At 42.1% G+C, this 20,323-nt stretch overlaps 2 protein-coding genes across 8 annotated transcripts in view; one reads left to right on the top strand and one right to left on the bottom strand.

Moving 5' to 3' along the window:
- Positions 1 to 15,701, top strand: part of Had1 (beta Hydroxy acid dehydrogenase 1) — a 60,421-nt gene extending 44,720 nt beyond the window's left edge. For all 5 annotated transcript variants that reach the window (XM_045752078.2, XM_045752075.2, XM_045752077.2 and 2 more), the window contains exons 8-9: positions 9,031 to 9,173; positions 10,048 to 15,701. In XM_045752078.2, the coding sequence (XP_045608034.2) occupies positions 9,031 to 9,173; positions 10,048 to 10,116 (212 nt within the window). In that variant the 3' untranslated portion in view covers positions 10,117 to 15,701. The remainder of the gene's footprint in view (positions 1 to 9,030; positions 9,174 to 10,047) is intronic.
- Positions 1 to 20,323, bottom strand: part of LOC123764374 (arylalkylamine N-acetyltransferase-like 2) — a 54,089-nt gene that overhangs the window by 27,730 nt on the left and 6,036 nt on the right. Inside the window, exon 1 of one of the 3 annotated variants that reach the window (XM_069315978.1) lies at positions 17,819 to 18,486. The exons of 1 other annotated variant lie outside the window; for it this stretch is intronic. The gene's annotated coding sequence lies outside the window, so the exon portion shown is untranslated. Of the gene's footprint in view, positions 1 to 17,818; positions 18,487 to 20,323 lie in introns of those variants that run through there. One more of the 3 variants, XM_045752081.2, reaches the window with a different exon arrangement.

The raw sequence follows: 20,323 nt of genomic DNA, 5'->3' as shown, positions 1-20,323 counted from the left end.
TCCCTCTCTCTCCCCCCCCCCCCTCTCTCTCTCTCTCATTCCCTTCTCTCTGGGGGAGGGGGCCTGCACCGCACCCCCCCCCCCTCCTCTATCACCCCGCCCCCCGACCCCCTGAAAGCCTCTTGACCCACGCAAGGAAGATGGTGTATATATGGGCGTGCGGGGTCACCATAACATAAGGATGCCACACGCCTTGACAGCGAGTGTGGTGTTGTTACACCATCACGCACTGACGGCGGGTCACACCTCGTGGCTTCCTCCCGTTTTCTTTACCTGCCGCTGCTACACCCATTACTTGAGGTGGTCTCAGCCATCAAGCGTGTTACATTTATGGTGTTGAAAAGCAGTACTGCCGCTCTAATCTTGGGTGAAGTGACACGGGATTACATGCAAATTATAAGTCGCCTAAAACTTTCTAATTGAAGCCCAGGGCGGTAGTGTCCAGTATGAACTGATTAGTTAGAATAGTAATAACCTTAAATAGATAACAGTGAGACATTGTCGGGAGCGGGAAGCCTGTGTTCGGGCTCTTTCACGTCTCCATTGGTTAACTGTACCTACTTTATTATAATTAATGTTTGTCAATAAAGATGTTAATAATTACAATTTTACCTTAACTGAGGAATTCAATTAAGTCTTAATAAAGTGAGGATAATGCTGGTATTCACTGTCACATAGGTCATACATACGACAATAGGTCTAAATTGTAGGCATATATATCATGTTTTAATGTATGAATATGTAAAAACTTTCTGTTGTGCACTGCCACACAAGGGCAGTGTTGGGTTCATAAAAAATGCAGCTTAAAAATAACAATATAAATAAAATTGTTCTTCATTCTTTAAATTGGACAAGCAAATTTAGGATATTGTTAGGATGTCGTCCAGTACATCAGATTCAATGAAATAGTTACACAGTTGGTGGTACAAGAGGCCAGGAGGTCTAAAGTCTTTTACGGTTTCACATTCAACAATATAGTGTTCTAGTGAATGCATTAAAGGTTTATCACAGAGTTTACAATCTGAGTATTCTGATAGTGGCTCAGCCTCACTAACCTGCCAGATGTGTCTATAGCCAAGGCGAATTCGCGCAATGACTACATCACATTGCCTGGTCCGGTTACTGTGCTGACCATACAAATACCTATTATTACAAAACTTGTCATAGCTTTTAATACTGCAGCTTCCAGGTCTCTGGGCATTTCTTAGTTCTTCTAAATCTGAAGTAATTTCTTTAATTTGTATGTTTCTAATAATTGCATTAGATAGTTCATAGTCATAATCAATGTTTTCTTTCCTGCAAGCTTCATTGGCCAATCGATCTAAAGAGTCATATTTTCCAACTTCAACATGGGATGGAATCCACACACATTTTATACAATAGTTATTATCATTGGCAAAAAATCCATTCCATTTAATATTACAAGCTACTTCAGACATACATAACTTATATCTGAGAAATTACAAATGTTAAATACGCAGTTGGTTAAAATTAACGAATTCGTCTTTGGGGAGGAGAGGGTGTTGGACGAGCCTAGCCTGAGGACAGGTTGGTGTGAGAGGGGCGCAAGTGAACATACTGCGTCCCTGATCATCTCTTGTGTGGAGATAAAGTAGTTGTCAACGGACATGATGCTTACATATCACCAAATTAACCAGGCTGTGATTCATACGTCAGGCTGCTAGCAGCCGCGTCCAACAGCCTGGTTGACCAGTCCAGCAACCAGGAGGCTTGATAGAGGACCGGGCCGCGGGGACGTTGAGCCCCGAAATCATCGCAAGGTAACCGCAAGGTAAGGTTCCCTAGAACTGAACGTGTAAAGAGAGAGAGAGAGATAAAGGAGGAGAGGGAATATTCCGGGGGGTGGGGGGGGATAACGGGGCAAGCTGGGAATGTGTACCAATAAGCCAATTAGTGGGATCCTTGGCGCGTGGACCACCATATATCACCCGCATTGTTGGCCATGAATTCTCCAACACCGCCACCGCGCACATCCTCTTTTATTATATCTAAGTTCTATTGACGATCACTGCGTTCACACTCTTGACGCTTCCTCTTTCTTCACCTCTTCTTAGTGGTCTTTGGGGCTCTACGCAGTTACGCCGCCTCCGCTGTGTCTTAATATGTGCCATCTTCCACCCCCCCCCCTCCTCCTCGTTTACCGCCACGTGTTGGTATCATTCTGTTGTTAATTGTCCTGTTTGATTATTGTGTGTGTAAGGTGTGTGGTTGTTTGTCTTGCCTTCTTGGTGCTGCCTGCAGCTTCCTGCAGCATTGTGGAGGGTATTGATTGTGGCTCGCGCGCTCTCCACACATTCCCCTGCCATTTGATAAATATCTTCCCTTGACTTCCTCATCTCTCCATTGTTCTGCTTTCTTGATCCTTATTTTGTTATGCACGTCAGTTTTACATCAGTTTATTCTTTGTTATTTTGTTGTTTATTAGTTCTACCGCTATGAGAAGCCACTGCTCCCAGGGCCCTCCAGTGCTGAGAGCAGCTGCCTCTTCCAGGGCCCTCCAGTGCTGGGAGCAGCTGCCTCTTCCAGGGCCCTCCAGTGCTGAGAGCAGCTGCCTCTTCCAGGGCCCTCTAGTGCTGGGAGCAGCTGCCTCTTCCAGGGCCCTCTAGTGCTGGGAGCAGCTGCCTCTTCCAGGGCCCTCTAGTGCTGGGAGCAGCTGCCTCTTCCAGGGCCCTCTAGTGCTGGGAGCAGCTGCCTCTTCCAGGGCCCTCCAGTGCTGGGAGCAGCTGCCTCTTCCAGGGCCCTCTAGTGCTGGGAGCAGCTGCCTCTTCCAGGGCCCTCTAGTGCTGGGAGCAGCTGCCTCTTCCAGGGCCCTCTAGTGCTGGGAGCAGCTGCCTCTTCCAGGGCCCTCCAGTGCTGGGAGCAGCTGCCTCTTCCAGGGCCCTCTAGTGCTGGGAGCAGCTGCCTCTTCCAGGGCCCTCTAGTGCTGGGAGCAGCTGCCTCTTCCAGGGCCCTCTAGTGCTGGGAGCAGCTGCCTCTTCCAGGGCCCTCTAGTGCTGGGAGCAGCTGCCTCTTCCAGGGCCCTCTAGTGCTGGGAGCAGCTGCCTCTTCCAGGGCCCTCTAGTGCTGGGAGCAGCTGCCTCTTCCAGGGCCCTCTAGTGCTGGGAGCAGCTGCCTCTTCCAGGGCCCTCCAGTGCTGGGAGCAGCTGCCTCTTCCAGGGCCCTCTAGTGCTGGGAGCAGCTGCCTCTTCCAGGGCCCTCTAGTGCTGGGAGCAGCTGCCTCTTCCAGGGCCCTCTAGTGCTGGGAGCAGCTGCCTCTTCCAGGGCCCTCTAGTGCTGGGAGCAGCTGCCTCTTCCAGGGCCCTCTAGTGCTGGGAGCAGCTGCCTCTTCCAGGGCCCTCTAGTGCTGGGAGCAGCTGCCTCTTCCAGGCCCCTCTAGTGCTGGGAGCAGCTGCCTCCTCCAGGCCCCTCTAGTGCTGGGAGCAGCTGCCTCCTCCAGGGCCCTCTAGTGCTGGGAGCAGCTGCTTCCTCCAGGCCCCTCTAGTGCTGGGAGCAGCTGCCTCCTCCAGGCCCCTCTAGTGCTGGGAGCAGCTGCCTCCTCCAGGCCCCTCTAGTGCTGGGAGCAGCTGCCTCCTCCAGGGCCCTCTAGTGCTGGGAGCAGCTGCTTCCTCCAGGCCCCTCCATTCTCCTATTATATTCATCCGATTTCTTCGCAGATTCTGGTTTTTTCTCTCTTGAGGTTCTCCGTCAACAATCGCCCCTTGCCTGCTTTTATTATCACCTAAGGTTGCTAGGGACAGTTGACGTCCCTCAGCACCGACCTCTCCCCTGCTCTGAAGTGGTACCGTAAGGCCGTCATCTTTAATACTGCCCCGCCCATGGATTGTGGAAGTGTTTGTAGGTCTCTGCTCGCCTCTCCATCATCACCTCATCGCATTTATTGCTCGCAGTGTGAAGTTTGGTGTTGTGTTGGGGTATGTGTGGCGGGCCAGCTTGGTGAGGCCCGGCATTCTTCCCATCCTTCTCTCTTATCATTTATTTCCTCTCCCTGTTCTCTCTCTTATGTTCTTATTATAGCTTCCTTTAGTAATGATCGGCCCTAGCGCCTCTCTACCTTACCTGATCGTCCCTAGCGCCTTTCTACCTTACCTGAACGTCCCTAGCGCCTCTCTACCTTACCTGATCGTCCCTAGCGCCTCTCTACCTTACCTGATCGGCCCTAGCGCCTCTCTACCTTACCTGATCGTCCCTAGCGCCTCTCTACCTTACCTGATCGTCCCCATCGCCTCTACCTTACCTGATCGTCCCTAGCGCCTCTCTACCTTACCTGATCGTCCCTAGCGCCTCACACTTGTGCAGTTAAATTTTAGTAAATTCTCAGTCAATTAGCTGGGGAACCAGATGTTAATTTACTCCGGTGTTCTGGCGTCCAAACTGGGATAAGACCTGGCTTAGCTGTCCCCAGCCCTTGGGTAAGGGAGACTCTAGAACCGGGTGCTCTCACCTGGATCTTGGCCATTCGTGTAATGTTCACCACCTCTATGATACTCTGACAATATCAGCCGACTCTGGGAGTGGTAATTTGACAAATCAAGCAAAATAAGACAAGGGAAATGATAAAGCAAAATGAAGGAGCAGCATACTAGTGTGCAAGGCAGCACTGCTGTTGATTCTCATTTGTTGAACTGCAAAGATCCTCGAGTTTATTAAGTAAACATCCTAGCAATTTAATTTATAATTTGGCAAATGAATCGATGTTTATTGGTATCCGAACAGGGGATCAGTACAAGTTACAGTCACTGCGGTAACTTCATGGTCCATCCTTGAAGAGGAATGTTCTTCACCCCCTATGCCCCTAGCCCCCCACACTCTTCCTCTGCTCAAGTAACACCACTGCCTAAGGTGCAGGTCTTCCAAGGCCACGCATCTCCTGCCTCAGAGCCAATCTCTAGGTCAATATCTTAGGCTCTATGCCTCCCAACCAGTCACGGATTATAGGTGCCAAAGATGGGTAGGACTTCACCTTCCTTTTAGGCCCTCGGCTAATGAAGGGGGGATGGGGGGGGTCTTTCTTCTTGAATGGTCAATCAAGACGCCTTCCCTTAATGTCTCACATGCCTAGAGACATTGAGAGGTAGGCTCAAGAGAGCCTAGCTCTGGGGACCCGGCACTCTGCCCCCTGGACAATGTCTTGCGTCAATCTGTTCCGTCCTTGTACTGGATCTCTTCTTTCTGTACACTCTGTTAATTTAACTCGACTTAGTAGGCGGAGCTTAAGGCAAGTTGCCGCATTGTTCGTGTATTCGTGTATATGTTGAAATGTCATCTAGTCACTCTCCGCGTGGTGTTATTTGTATTCTGCATTATTAGCCTGTACTAGTGTGAAGACTTGTGGGAGCCGGTCGGCCGAGCGGACAGCACACTGGGCTTGTGATCCTGTGGTCCCGGGTTCGATCCCGGGCGCCGGCGAGAAACAGTAGGCAGAGTTTCTTTCACCCTATGCCCCTGTTACCTAGCAGTAAAATAGATACCTGGGTGTTAGTCAACTGTCACGGGCTGCTTCCTGGGGGTGGAGGCCTGGTCGAGGACCGGGCCGCGGGGACACTAAAGCCCCGAAATCATCTCAAGAAGACTGATGACCTGAAGTGAGCCAAGATAAGTTTATCATGGTGGCTTCTTACTTATGCACTTCACTAAGAGCTGTATCCATTACCTGGCGTTACTCTCGTTGATTTTGCCTTACCTGTTTACTTAGATTGATAGTTCTCGCACTAAAGAAGTTCGATAATAGATGCCCTGTGCTGAGAGATGCGTACAAGAGCCACTTGGTATGCTCTTAAATTCAACCAAGAACCGCTTCATAAATTAGCTTAGGAAAGGAAAAATGCTCGTTGGAGAAGGTAGAGGGAAACTTTGGGTGAGATCAACCACCATGAGCGACAGGGAATGATGTATGCTGTGTTTAAAAAGGAGCGTGGAGAATAAATGGAGCAGCATCGGTGTGTCAGCATGCTGTTCATGATGTGAATGGTGCAGGCCCGGGCCGAGATGGGCCACCCAGTATGAACTGGCAGGCTGGCCCTTGACAATCTTGTTAGTTGAAGTGTGTGTGTGTGGAGGGAGGGACGGGGAGGGGGGGGGGGGGTCACACAGGGGCCAGCAGCCGGCACTCCTTACACAGACTCATTGCTGCATGACCTTTCCTACTCTCTATCCCTCTCTTCTCTCCATCCATCCCTCCCTCCCTCCTCTCCTCTCCTTTATCCCTCCTCTCCATCCCTCCCTCCTCCTCTCTCCTCTCTATCCCTCCCTCCTCTCCATCCCTCCCTCCTCTCCATCCCTCCCTCTCCTCTCCATCCCTCCCTCTCCTCTCCATCCCTCCCTCTCCTCTCCATCCCTCCCTCTCCTCTCCATCCCTCCCTCTCCATCCCTCCCTCCCTCCTCTCTCATCTCCCTCCCTCCGTTTGGTGATGTCTTTTTAATTATGTTCAACAAATAATTCCCAACAGTAATAATTGTTGTAATCCATATCACTTAAAGAGAACATGTCTGAGGCTGGAGGTCAGACGGCTGCGGTTAGGCACATGCAACTTGCCATAGTGATTTGTAGCTGTACGGGGCGTGTCTTAGGTGGGTTACCGTTGACCCCTCTGTAAACAAGATTGGCTTCTGTTGCCACAACCAATGACTCCTAGGAAGTAAAATGTGGCGTTTGGTTTCCATAGAGTTTACACCACATTTTCAGCTGATTTTCAGATCTTTTATCACCCACATGGAGGTAACCGTTATGTTGTTGCAATGTTGCATCGAAGTAATAGTGAAGATAACGTTGTGGTTACGTTGTAACACAATGGTAGCGCCATTTGTGTCTGTTTTAGCTCGAGTTAGCGTCATTTGGTCTGTTGTAACAAATGCTGCTGCCTCGTGTCACACACATGCCGCATCCTCATGTTACAACAGACAACAAAAACTCTCTGTGTTAAACAATGTTTTCCTGCACCTGGCCTAAGCCGGAGCTCAGCTTGGGCTCAAACCCAAATCCGGATCTGCCGGGATCTCCACAATAGAAGAACTTAATGCATATATTTGGCGACATGCTGCATTCAAAAGTAGGATCTAAGACCTGAAAAAAGTTTGACTTTTTTATGGCGTCATTACTCTAACAATAAACCCAACTCAACCTAATTTAACCTATCCTACCCAAGCCCACTTAACCTATCCTCACGAAGCCCAATCTAATTTAACCTATCCTAGCCCAACCTAACAAAAATGAGATCAGATATTGTTAAATATGGTAAGCATAATCAGATTAACGTTTAGGATAGTATTTATCCGTTCTCTGCTTTACTGATGTACAATGATGATCCAGATTCGGGGTAGAACAGAAATGGTTGGGCACGTTTCCATTCACCTAATGTACCTGGTCACCTAGCAGTAAATAGGTACCCCAGAAGTTAAGCAAGTGTTGTGGGGTTGCATCCTGGGAAGAATCACTAATTCGGCTTTGAGGGGACCTCGATGCAAACCTAAAGTATATATATACACCCAGCCTGCTTGTCCCATAAAACGAATTAAAAATTACATTATTACCTATCACCTTAATTATGACACAGTTGGATCGTTACCTATAGGTTCATTACGTCATTGTTTCTCCAGCTCTTCCTACTAATAGAACTTCGCATTTTGACATATACTCTACCCGAGGCCAAAAATTATCATACTAGAAAATGGTAGTGGCTAGCAAAATTGACGCTGTTCCATTTTCTGTTTTGGGTCCTCTGGTAGATTAGGATAAGGCCACTTTAAAAGTACGACATTTTTTGACGTTGGGAAACCTCAAGAGGATGGGTTGGTTTCTCAGTGTACACTTAAATTTCAAATCAGATAGCATAATTAAGTATAATTCCATGCCACAAATATCATATGTCCCCCCCCCCTTTTTTTGTTCAGAATGTAGTTGAAAGCAGTCACCAAAATGTTCACATAAACATTATTATGTTTAGTGCAACTCTGGTTGGGAATAATAGCAGCATATAAATATTTGCAGTTGAATCATTTGTATATAATCTATACGAGAGAATGCATGTCAGTTTGAGTTTGTTTGTCCAAGATTGGAGGCCAGACACTTGGGGCTAGCCTCACTCAGCTTTGCAGGGGGGGAAATGGTCTGGGGTACAGGACAGACATAGGTTGGTCGAGGTCACCAGAATTCAAGAGGAAACAGCTTGTCAGATGGCAACCCCCCCCCCCCTTCCTCGAGGGACAGACCCCTTGCATTACCTAATCTACATTTACTTTATGTACAATATCCCACAAAGACAGGAGTAAAACAAATACAATACTATATGTAAGCTACAGCCTCTGAAGGAGACAAACACTAACATTTCCCTCTTAACCACAGTATACAGTAATCCTCTCTAGCTGAACAAATGTAAAACACTATAATAATTTCATAAGGCCAGAGTTACCTTTCAATACATTTAGTACATTGTGAGAAAAGTGGCTGGTATTTAAATTAGAGTAAGGAGCTACTTATCTATGATATCCTAGATTCCATCAGACCATGACTGGCTCATACCTATCCAAATGTTGTATAATAATCATTTATAAACATTAAACAGCCACCAATCTCTTCATTATTAATAAAGATTAGTATGATATATGATAAGTTTCTAGCTGCATTTTTGCTTAAACAAGTTTCTTACTACTAAACAAGCTAGAAATTTACATCATGTTATATCGTTATACAGTTGGCAGCATTTTTACTCAACCTCCCCTCTCTACCTTGCACAGTACTCGTTTGGCTACAGACCAGTGTTCGTCTATCACTTAGGTTCACCCGAGTCATAACGGGTGGGAAGGGAAAGAAGGAGAGGCTGGGGAAGAAGGTGGACAGAAAGAGAGAGATGAGAGAGTGGGGGAAAGGGAGGAAAGGATCTGGGCACAGCAGGGTCCCCCCTCCCCCCCTCCTTATGTTACATTTAATATGTAGAACTGTATTAATTGTTGAAGAAATAGATGCAGCCTTTGCTTGCTTTTGTTTAAAATAAATTACATGTTTGTCTCTTGCAGGCATGAAGGACTACCTTGAACGATACGGTTCCACCATAAGTACAATCACCCGTGATTTCGCACCCGCTCCCTCTTGGATTCCGGAGGAGTCTGGAAAATTCCTCGAGCAAATGGATCAGATGGTTCCAAAGGAAAAACTTGTAGTAAGAGTCTAATCTTCTATTTCTATAATATTTGTAGTTCATGTTAATTAATGCACATACTAGTATACTCTTGCAGAACTGAAGATAACTTGTAGACATAACTAAGGATTATTAGATTTGCTGGGTATGGGTGCCTTGCAGTTTGCAAATAATATTTTATGGGTAATACAGTACTGTATCTAGAGAATGCTTTTTAGTTTTAAACTTGAAACTTTCATTGCTTATGCAGTGATGACGAGTATAGGGAGTGACGACAAACGAAGAGGTACAGTATTCAGAGCTCCTCTTATAAATTGGGCAAGTAGAACCTTGTTCTCCAAAGTTAAAACAATTTAAATTGTTTAGCAAGTTATGACTTTTAGCAATATCTAGCAAATGATCATAGATCCAGGAAACTGATCAAAACATTGAAAAGCTGGGTAAGTGCATGGTACACTGTAAAAAAAAAAATGGGAATACAAGGGGCCTGAGGATCCCCACAAAGTAGCTCGGCATCCAACTGGTGAATTAAGGCCCCACAGGGGATTTGACCAGGGCACAGAACCATCCGGGGAGGGGGCAGGGGCCAAAACAAGCTCCAGGGATTTTCCATAGAAATTCAGGCAAACCCCAGGATTTGGGGCACAGGGCCATAATTCACACCACATACAAGAACACATACCTGGGTAAATGATGCACAACATAAACCAAAGAACAGCCCAAAGTGCCAGAAAAACTTGGATGGGCCAAGGAATCCAGAGAGCTGTGATCATAAAATCATGTGATCATTAGTGCCACAGAGGTCACTTTATGGTATGATGCTTCATTGTAACATCAGGGTTCATTACCAAGAATAAAATACTGTACAAATTGCTTAATTACACCATTATTCCAGGAGCGACGGGCCTGGAGGGACTCGAGACTTGCTGCAGTTGCCAAGCTTAAAAAAGAAATGAAGGACTAGGAAGCATCTGGAAAGCAATATATAATTTGCATCAAGAGAAGTGCTACAATAAACACCAGCAAACATCCAAGCACTAGTATTTTTTTAATTATTTTTTTCAGTGTAGGGACTATGATGCATGTTCCATGCTTTTTGTATTTACAGATTTAACATTTGTCATATTTGCTGTTTTTAGATTTTAATGATTTTTTTTTTTGTTTCAGTAAACACTTAGATTTTCTTTATCTTCCTTAATAAATTTATTCAGGAAACTCTTATGATCATGATACAAAAGGTCTTCATGAATTAAATGAATTGTTCAAATCAAATTATAATCAAAAATATGTTTTATGTATATTAGTTATAGTAATTATGATGAGGCAGTGTGTGCGCACATGCAAAAGACTTACTGTACACATTTTGCCCTCATTGTGGGCATTTACAAACAGTAATGACTGTTACTAGAATTAATCAATTCCATTTTGGAAACAGGAAGGCTAAGCCATAGTAATTTAGCTAAGAATATGTAAGCAGGCATTTTGAAAATGCCACTCATGTGCCTTAGCTGACTGCATGCCCATAATTACATGGTAGGTGTTTCTTATTTCAAGAATTCTGTCAACATAGAAAGATGTGTTGGAAATAAGACAAGATTCTACAATCCTTGAGATACCAATCATTATCATCTCGAGTTGTATGGGGCAATATTACAGATTGTTGAAATCTATGGGGATATGTTGGTTGTACTCACACACGAAGTGCAACTTGATGACATGCTTTTTCCACTTCCTGTCACCCCTTTAGTAAATATTCTTTCAACTTCGTTTTCTCTCATTTGCACTTTAAATTTGTCTCAAGATTCTTCCATGGTTGTCTCTGTCAGTTGGATGTAGTGCTAAGGACAGTCTTTGGTACAAAGGATAATGTATCGTTTGCTTGGTCAATCAGGTTAAGTACTCTTGAGCCTTATAATTTGTAGAATGGGTGACTATGTGGCCCACTCTTGGTTTGGGGGATGTACTTAAGAATGTGTACAAGAGTACCCTGGTTATCACTTATGCTTGCTGTCAAAATTTAAAAAGTGCCTGTTTTGGATGACGGTCAAATAAATAATGCAGGCGTCCTCAAGTCTCTTAGGGGGCTCTTCCAATAGTTGTTTTAACTTGTCAAATAAATTGAAATTTTGGAGGAAGATTTTGTTTGGCCATCACCACCACCTTAGGTCACCTCCTCATGTGGTGACTTTCTTTGATGAAACATCAATGAAGAAATAATCAGGGGCATTACAATATCAGATATATACTGTGCTTCATACTCAGGTTGCAAACATAGTACAGTATTAACTATTATTAATACATGCAATATGTCCAAAAGGGTTGTTAACAAAAATAAATTTTCAACAATAAGAAGATTGATTTTGAAAAAAATATTCATAAACCTAGCAAAGATCCAATGGGGGACAGTCTTTACTACTCCAATGCAATGAATAAAACAATTGAAGTATACAAAGGCTGTTTGAAATGTGCTCCTTTGCTGAAAAAAAAAAAGACCAACTTAAAACAGAATGTGAACAACACTACAGGGGAATGAAAAAAAATTAAGAATTTCCAAAATTGGAAAGAGCTTCCAATTTTATGGAAAAACTTCCAAACCCAGGTCAACATGGATTTAAAGTGAAGATCCTGCCTTTTGCAATAAGGTAAATTACAGAGAACAGGTAAAATAAAGCCAGGATATTAATCCTGGCAGAGTAACAGTCAAAAGCTCTGTACCCCAAGGCACTGCCCTTGCACCCCTACTTTTTCACATCCTTGTATCAGATATAAACAAAAATACAAGTCAACTTCATGTCAACCTTGGTAGTACACATTGAAAAACAACAAGCTGACATCAATAAAGTCTTTGAGCAACAGAAAATAGCATAATTCTAATCAGGGATAAACTATAGATAGTACTTAGGTTTGGTAAAAATTAAGAATTTAAAGAAAATACAGGATACAAGACAGTCACGTCAATTCAGAAGGAAAATGACAAAGGATCTGGGAATAATAATCTTGGATGACCTAACATTTAGTGAGCATAAAGCAAACAGCACCACCCAGGGAAAATAATAAAGTGGATTATGGAATTACAAATCTAGGAATTCCACCACAATGCTCTTACTTTTCAAACCAATGTGCTTTCCTGCTTCAAGTAATGTTCGGCATTCAATTTGTTTCAAAGCACGAGAAATTTCTGAAAGAGAATTTATAACTTACAGTAAAGCACCAAAATTATTGGGACAATCTCAAAGCACTCAAAATGTACTCCAGAAAGGAGATGAGAGAGGTATTATCCAAGATATTTAAAGGCCAGGTCCCAAACACAGTATGCACAACAAAATAACCTACACATGCAAAAGATATGATAGGAAATGCAAAATACACAGTAAAGAGTAGAGGTGTCATAGGCATGAAGAACACTATGAACATCAGAGGTCAGCTCTTCAATCTCCTCCCAACTAACATAAGAAATATTGCCTTAACAAAAGTGGATGTGTTCAAGAAACAATTAGAAAAGTTCTTGCAAAAAGTGCCGGCCCCAAGTTGTGATGGATATTTGGGCCTGCAAACCACTCCAAGCAACAGCCCTTTATCTAAAGTAATCACAAGACAAGCCTGTCCCCAGACTGGGCTTGGTGAGTAGAACACTCAGAACCAACTCCAGATAATCCAAGTAATCATCATATATATAACAATAATTTTCAATATTCATTGAATATTGAACTCATTATATAATTAATCTACTAGTGGAAACTAAAACAATCTGCTAATAGGAAAATATTATTCATCAAGCTTTCCTTTGTTGTTTTTTTGATGCTATAAAATATATTAACTCAAAAATGAAAGTAAACGTATATTTAAGTTGTCCATGATGATATGTTCATAGTTGGACTTAACATGCTTGCTTTGTTTTGCGTGATCTCTTGCTTTGCCAACCTTGCTTTTGTTGTACTGTATTGACAAAACAGAATTAGTACCAACTCTTGTGTACTTTACCTTACTAATAGTTGTGTTATTTACCTCTGATGCAAAAGACTCTGGAATTCGGTAAAATATTTGGGGATGGAAGTATGGTTAAATGTTAGTGGAGGTTGGTGTTGACGTGCATGTGTACCTGTGTATGTGTGTGTACACATGCACATGTATATGTGACGATGTGTACTTGTATAGCAGTGTATGGGTATGTACAGATGCATATGTACTTGTGTAAGGATGTGTACCTGTGAGTATGTGTACACATGCATGTGTACCTACCTATGTGTAGCAGTGTACAACACTTGTGCAAGTTTCGGGGTAACATGCCACCTCTTTGCCAAATGGTAAATATACATTGATTAATGAGGTAAAAATTTTAGTTTGATAAACTGACTTAAATTACACTATTGTGTTAAAGGATTTTCAGCATATTTCATATAGTTTTGTTAATCATAATTGTTATTAGATACACAACAACAAATCTGAAACTAAAGGCAATGACAAAGTTTCATTCCATCCTGAACTACAGTACTATCAAGTTGTGTACACAAAAAATGTGGTAAAGAAACTGCCCATACACTAAATGACAGATGAAGAGAACACAAAATAAGTGTCAGGTCTGTAGACACAAACAATACTGTCTTCTGCCATGTTAGAAACCCTTAATCATCCTCTAGATTGGCCTTCTAAAATAATCCATCCTGCCTCTACTCTTCAAAGATCCTGCCTTGTCGAATTACTCTCGTACACAAAATGCCTAATACTGCCTGTTGCCTATCTCAGTACATAGTTAAATGATTTAACCTTTGTAATAAATGTAATGACTTGTGGGGAGAACCTAGAGGGGCTAAAGCTTTCCCTCTTCTATTTCACCTCATTCTCTTCACCATTTGGCCTTCTACACTTTTCTTTATTTCCAATACTTCTACCTTCTTGTCTTTCACTTCTTTTTACTCTCCTGCTGAAATTTTAGGGATCACCATAATATCAGAATTTAATTGACATCTACTGTATATCCAAGAAAACCTGAATTTGTGTTTTAAATATTTATAAGAATTTTAATCATTATATGAAAAATAAAACCTTTTTCTTTTTAACTGTACATACTATAACATTTACTTCATGTGATGGCTATTAGTGTAAAACATCATCTTCAAAAGTACAGTATTGCAAGAGTAATGCATAATCATTCATAGGTATCTGGGATTTTTACACTAGCAAGAACACCACCATATATGCAAGGAATAGGGTTTACCTTTCTGGGAAGGGTAAGGGGGCAGTTTGTGTGGAATCGTTAGACATGGTGCATAGGCCTCGAAATGGTAATTGGTGGCATAGGTGTAAATAGGAAAATCATGGATAACTCAGGAGGGGGGGGTATAACAGGTACAAAAACAAAAGTTCTTTCCAGTTGAGATACTCAAGGGATTGGATAACTTTAATCTTAAGGGTTGAGATAATAACAAAGCAAATGAAAATGGAAGTTGTAAAATGAATATAAAACGTTTAGGACAAGTTTAAGGGGCAGACACAAGCATAAACATACCACACTAAGATGTACATACAAACAGAGGAGTATTAGAAATAAAGTAGTAGATTTTAGTGTACTTGTCAACACAATATATTATTACACTAACAGAAACACAGATGAATGTGGAAAACAAGAAAACTAATGACTGAATATAAAATAAAGGTACAGTATACAGATCATTTCACACCTTTAGGTTAAACGAGGACAGAGGGTAGCAATATGTATCAGAAAATATTTAAAATGTAAATCTCTGGTATCTATGAATGGTTTTCATTACTTATTATTATGATGATGATGATGCACCCCTACCCTCCCTGAAGCTGTGAGCAGGAGTACACCCTCTATACTCATCATGCAAGCAATAGTGCACCCTCCATACCTATCCTGAGGGTGGTAGTGCTCCCCTGTACCCATTCTGTGGGCAGGTATAAGGTACAGGACTTGATAATGGTTCAGGACTTATTGAAACAATGTCATTTCCTTTATTTTCAAATTTGTGGGTCAAGTCTTAATTTCAGCTATGTTATTGTGACTTACTGTCTGCACAGTTGTAATCTTTCAATATTAAGTAGCATCCTTGTTAGATGTGTTTACAGGATAGATTCATAAACTACCATCTCTGTTATACTGTACTGTACTTGTTTCAATACTGAATGAAGTACAAGTATTGTGTATTCATCTAGGATATTATGAATCAGGTATAACGTAAGTGTTCAGTTTCATATTTCAAATTCTTAACCACAGTACAATATATACTAATGCAGTATATTGATACATTAAAGTTATACATATACGGTTTTAAAATATTGTATAAAGTATATTGTAAGCACTATAACAATATTGGTATATTGCTTACAAAATAAGTATTAATATATTGCCAACAATATACTAATGGTATATTTGTATATAACCCACAGTATACGAATGGTATATTATGTACATTTGCAGTAGTGCATTATGAATCATGTTTATATAATATAAAAGTTCATGTTCATGTTGCACACAGTATATTATGGAGAGCGGTATTTTAAAATAGAGATAAAGGCTGTGTAGAAGAACTTTTTTTTATTGCTCCTTTTGATTAAGTGTTAAAATATTATATCCTCTCCATTCGATATAACGATTATCATTTGATAATCTGGGGGTCCGTTAAATCCTGATGTTTTAAAATACTGTATCGGTATCTGTTTAGTCATTTTTAGGAGAGCTACAGAATGAATGGTGGGTGGGTGGGGCAAGTGGGATGGCTGGATGGGCAACTGGCAGGGGTAGGTGGACAGGCTGGCTAGTAGGCAGGCAGGCTGGGTGGATGGATTGGTAGCTGACTGGTGGGTGGGTGGGTGGGTAGGCAGGCAGGCAGGCAGAGTTAGCAATGGAAGGTGGGCAGGATGGGTAGGTGCATGGCCAGAAAGGCAGGCTGGCTGGCTGGGCGAGCGGACTGGCTGGATGAGTGAGGTACGCAACATCACAATGACAAGGTAACCGAGGAAAGGAGGATAGAAGCACAGATCAGTGAATTTGTATGCTGATACAACATGGTTGCAGCTGGCAATCCCAATCATTATGGATGAAGAGAAGGTGGCTGCAGGAGAGAATCAGTAATGGCGAGAATGTGTTTTGGAAACAAATATCCATGGAGATTCAGAATGGAAACAACAGTTGAGCAGCAAAGTTGCAGAATCTGTGATGAGAGTGACGGACACCGCCGTGACCACTGTCTTCGAGAAGGAGTACATCTGAGAGACATTAGAAATATGTGCAGAATAATAAACCCTACATTGAGTTAGGAAAATGCTGTCAAATATAGATACTGTACTGTTTAAAGATTTCCCCATTTTGCACCCACAAGATAACGTAAGATTTTAAGGGTTGACAAATGTTAATCTTATTGTTTGAGAAGCTGTTCACTCGAGACAGTTAAGCAAGTCCCAGCTATGTCTGGGTATAAGTGACCGGATGAACAATCCAGTGGATTTTCTTTCTATTGGGGGGGGGGGTTGCTGTATATGCTGCTATGGCGGTATGTCCACTCAGGATGAGTGGAGCTGCCCAATAAACTCGCCCCACAGGGCAAAATTAAAAAAAAAATGGGGTAGATGGATGGATTACTTAGTGGCTGACTGACGGAATGTGTATGTGGATTCAGGGTGGGGAGGCGGGCAACCTGGATTTGACTGGCCAGGTGGCAGGCGAACTATCAGATTGGTTGTGGTCACTGTTTTGGCATTTTACGGCTTCGGCGGGTAAGACGTTCCAACCTTGTATTCTTTTTTACGTACTACTATGTGCGGGTGCATGCGCCCATACTTACGCAGAATAGGTATACAAATATAGTTATCAAGGTCACTAAGTAGACGAGAAGTCACAATAACGTAGCTGAAATATGTTGACCAAACCACACTAGAAAGTGAAGGGACTACGACGTTTCGGTCCGTCCTGGGCCATTCTCAAATCGATTGTGATCAATAAGGTCACTAAACATGTATCCTGCACATCATAGGCTGCAATTCCCAGGTGCAACTTACTGGCAACCGCGAAGCTACAAAACATTACAGTAATTTCAGTTGCAAATTATTAGCAACTGCAGTTGCCACAATCCCACGCATCTTGTAGTTGCAAATATTTTATTAACATTTAAAAATAATAAGTGTTATAGCCTATGATGTTTTTTTGATTCACCCGACGCACAAAATCCCAAATATTAATCGATCCTCAAAATATATGGTTGCACCAACATATATTTCACAATATCTTGGTCATTCTAGTTGCTTTAAACCCTAACTTCAATCCTCAGTGATCACAAAGGTGCGGATCACACTAGAATCTAACATAGTATTAGACCAAATTTATTACATTAATCGTCAACTGATTCTAGTTGCAAATAGAAGACGTCCAATATACAATGAAGACTTCCTCCCCTGTAACTAAATTCATCAAATTTACATGATAAACACTGTACTCTTCACTCCTCTTTGGAGTACTTAATAGCCTGAATGTCAATGATGGACAGTTACAGCCCCCAACTCCTGTGTCAGATACGTCCACTACGGGCTCACCATAGCCCGTGCTACTTGCAACTTAGTGTTCCTAGTAGCTGAATCTGAAACAATAAGAGCAACAATGATGTGCTCTCATTAGGCGTGAGGCCTGGGGGCTCCCTCGTTGTCTTACTTACCTCCAACGTATCGCAACACTTCCTCTTCTATGACCTCCACACAGCTGGCAGCACAGATACTCCCGTACCTCACTGCAATATCAGTCTGTCAGTTCCTACCGCCTTCACAAGGAGGGAATACAGTTATGCCAGATAAAAAAACACCTCATCTGTAGGGTTGATTGGTCGAGTCTCCGTCCAGTTGCCCAATTGGCTATTGGGCGACGTTGCCCAGTGACTTCACAGGAGTAACTAGCTACCTGCCACTTACGATAAGTCACGTCCTGCATGCGTTTGTTGGAGGGAATAATTCTCAAGCAGGCGTGGTGTAGGTTGTCCTGCACTAGGAAACCGCAACACATCTCAAGAGACCGTTCCACCAATGTTATACATTATGATTTAACAAAATTCGGTTACTCAGAATTTAGTTACTTGTACTTTTTGTACAAACAAAAAAACTATGCACATACATATCAACATTCACAGTAAGACATGTCTGCATGAACTGATCAGTTCAGCTGACAAGGGGTATATACCCAGAGAGGTGTACCCAGCTTCACGGTGTAAGAACATAAGAATAAAGGTAACTGCAGAAGGCCTATTGGCCCATACGAGGCAGCTCCTATCTACATACAAAGACTAAGGTGTATATACACTGAAAGTTTACTATAATCCTGGACAATATTCAGTACTAAACCACACATCAAAGTGGAGAAAGACGAGATTGCGGCCTGCCCTGATGTGTAGTTTGGTCACATATTATGACTTATCGTCCACATTCCAAACTAAAGTATAATGTATAAACTGGTTGAACAGTAAGCTATTGTGGTTGCTTTAATACCACTTCAGAAGTAGATAAGCCAATGTTGAAGACTCACACAAGTGCTTCACTTTACAGAGATGAGTTATTAAAAAGGCTTTAGAATACGCTTTTACTGAACACCAAGTAACCGCACATACAAATCCGGTACCGCCATTGAAACCTTGTAACAAGACCACTTACCGTTGATTAATGTATATAGAAAAAACTGAGATAAGGACTGTTCATGGACAAATAGCCTGGATGTGTCACAGAGTAAAGATTGATGATATTCTGGCGAGATATAAGAATTTTGAAACAAGATTTTAATCTTTTGCTGAATTGTCTGAATGTCTGTTGCTAATTGTGTGTACCTAGTAATAAAAGTATTTGTGTATATGTCTGGTAACATGCTGCATGTGTATATGTCTGGTAACATGCTGCATGTGTAAATGAAGAAATGTATATATTTATCACTCGGAATGTCCCATAACATGTTAATTGTTTGTGATGTGTGTGTCTATATATGTATGAACACGTTGTGCTGAACGGGGTGAGAATAGCTTGAGCTACCTCATCCCTATGTGTGTATTTATACCTCAATAAACTTATTTGAATTTGAAGACCACTTGCCAACATCCGTCTCACCACAAAAGTTACAGAATTGATACAAATACTCAAACGTTAAGGTCGTCAAATACTTATAAACTGGGCGCCATGTCATGTTGGAATACCAGGGAATGACATTGCACAGGAAACTCAAAAAATATAATTTAAAGGAGGAATGTAGACATTTACATACTACAGGTTCTAGCACAGCTTAATAAGAAAACAATAAAAGCTGAAGCAATGCAGTAGACGAGTCTAGTCTATGACTGTGTCATAGTCATACAGTGACTATAACGCAGCCGCTAAAGCATCACGATCAACAAACTATGAACCATTAATTTGTCGAAACTTAACAATAGAAGAAGAACGGAATTGGACAGGCACCACACCGGCTTGGATAACCATATACGTGCCAAGTAAGCTTGCTGGTTCGAGAAGAAGAGAGGGAGCATCACTCCAGCATCAGGGAGGCAATGGTTCTCCCTCATGTTGGAGTGTGGTGGTGTGGGTTGAACAATTGTGTTGCTGATACATATCTGAAAGAAATAAAAAGAGAAGAGTTTTTCCCAACAAGGTCATAATAATTAGACCATTATCCCAATCTCAAACATTTATCTTGCGTTATCACTTGCTTGTTTGGTAATGAGGCGATATATGAATTTTTTCCATTGCCATTAAAATACCAAATTTTGTTTTCCTCTTGAGCTGCGTGTGGTTACGCAGGAATTAATTACAGAGTACAGTCTCGTGTTAGTGTGTAATATATATATATATATATTTTCTGAATCTAAAAGGGGTACCACCTCTTGTGCAAGTGTAGGGACCCATAGCCTCGGAGAAGAAAATAAAGAGTACTCAGAGAAGACCTTGTGGATCCTCACTGAACACTTTGATATATATAGGCTTAATGTCTCCAACTAAACGAATTATTATTATTATCAGCAGATGAGAAAATAAAGGTGATGCTGTTAACTAGACAGCATGAATTACAACTCTCAGGTAAATTCAGAAGACTTTGTAAATTGGTATATGCTCATTTAATTATTTGAGCCCAAATAGTACATGTAATGGATTATACAGAATAATTTCTAAGTTTTCCGATAACAATTAACTTGGCT

This window comes from Procambarus clarkii, chromosome 82, assembly GCF_040958095.1.
Source record: "Procambarus clarkii isolate CNS0578487 chromosome 82, FALCON_Pclarkii_2.0, whole genome shotgun sequence".
NCBI lineage: Eukaryota > Metazoa > Arthropoda > Malacostraca > Decapoda > Cambaridae > Procambarus > Procambarus clarkii.
Note: the sequence above shows the minus strand (reverse complement) of the source record. Positions and strands in the feature narration are given on the sequence as shown.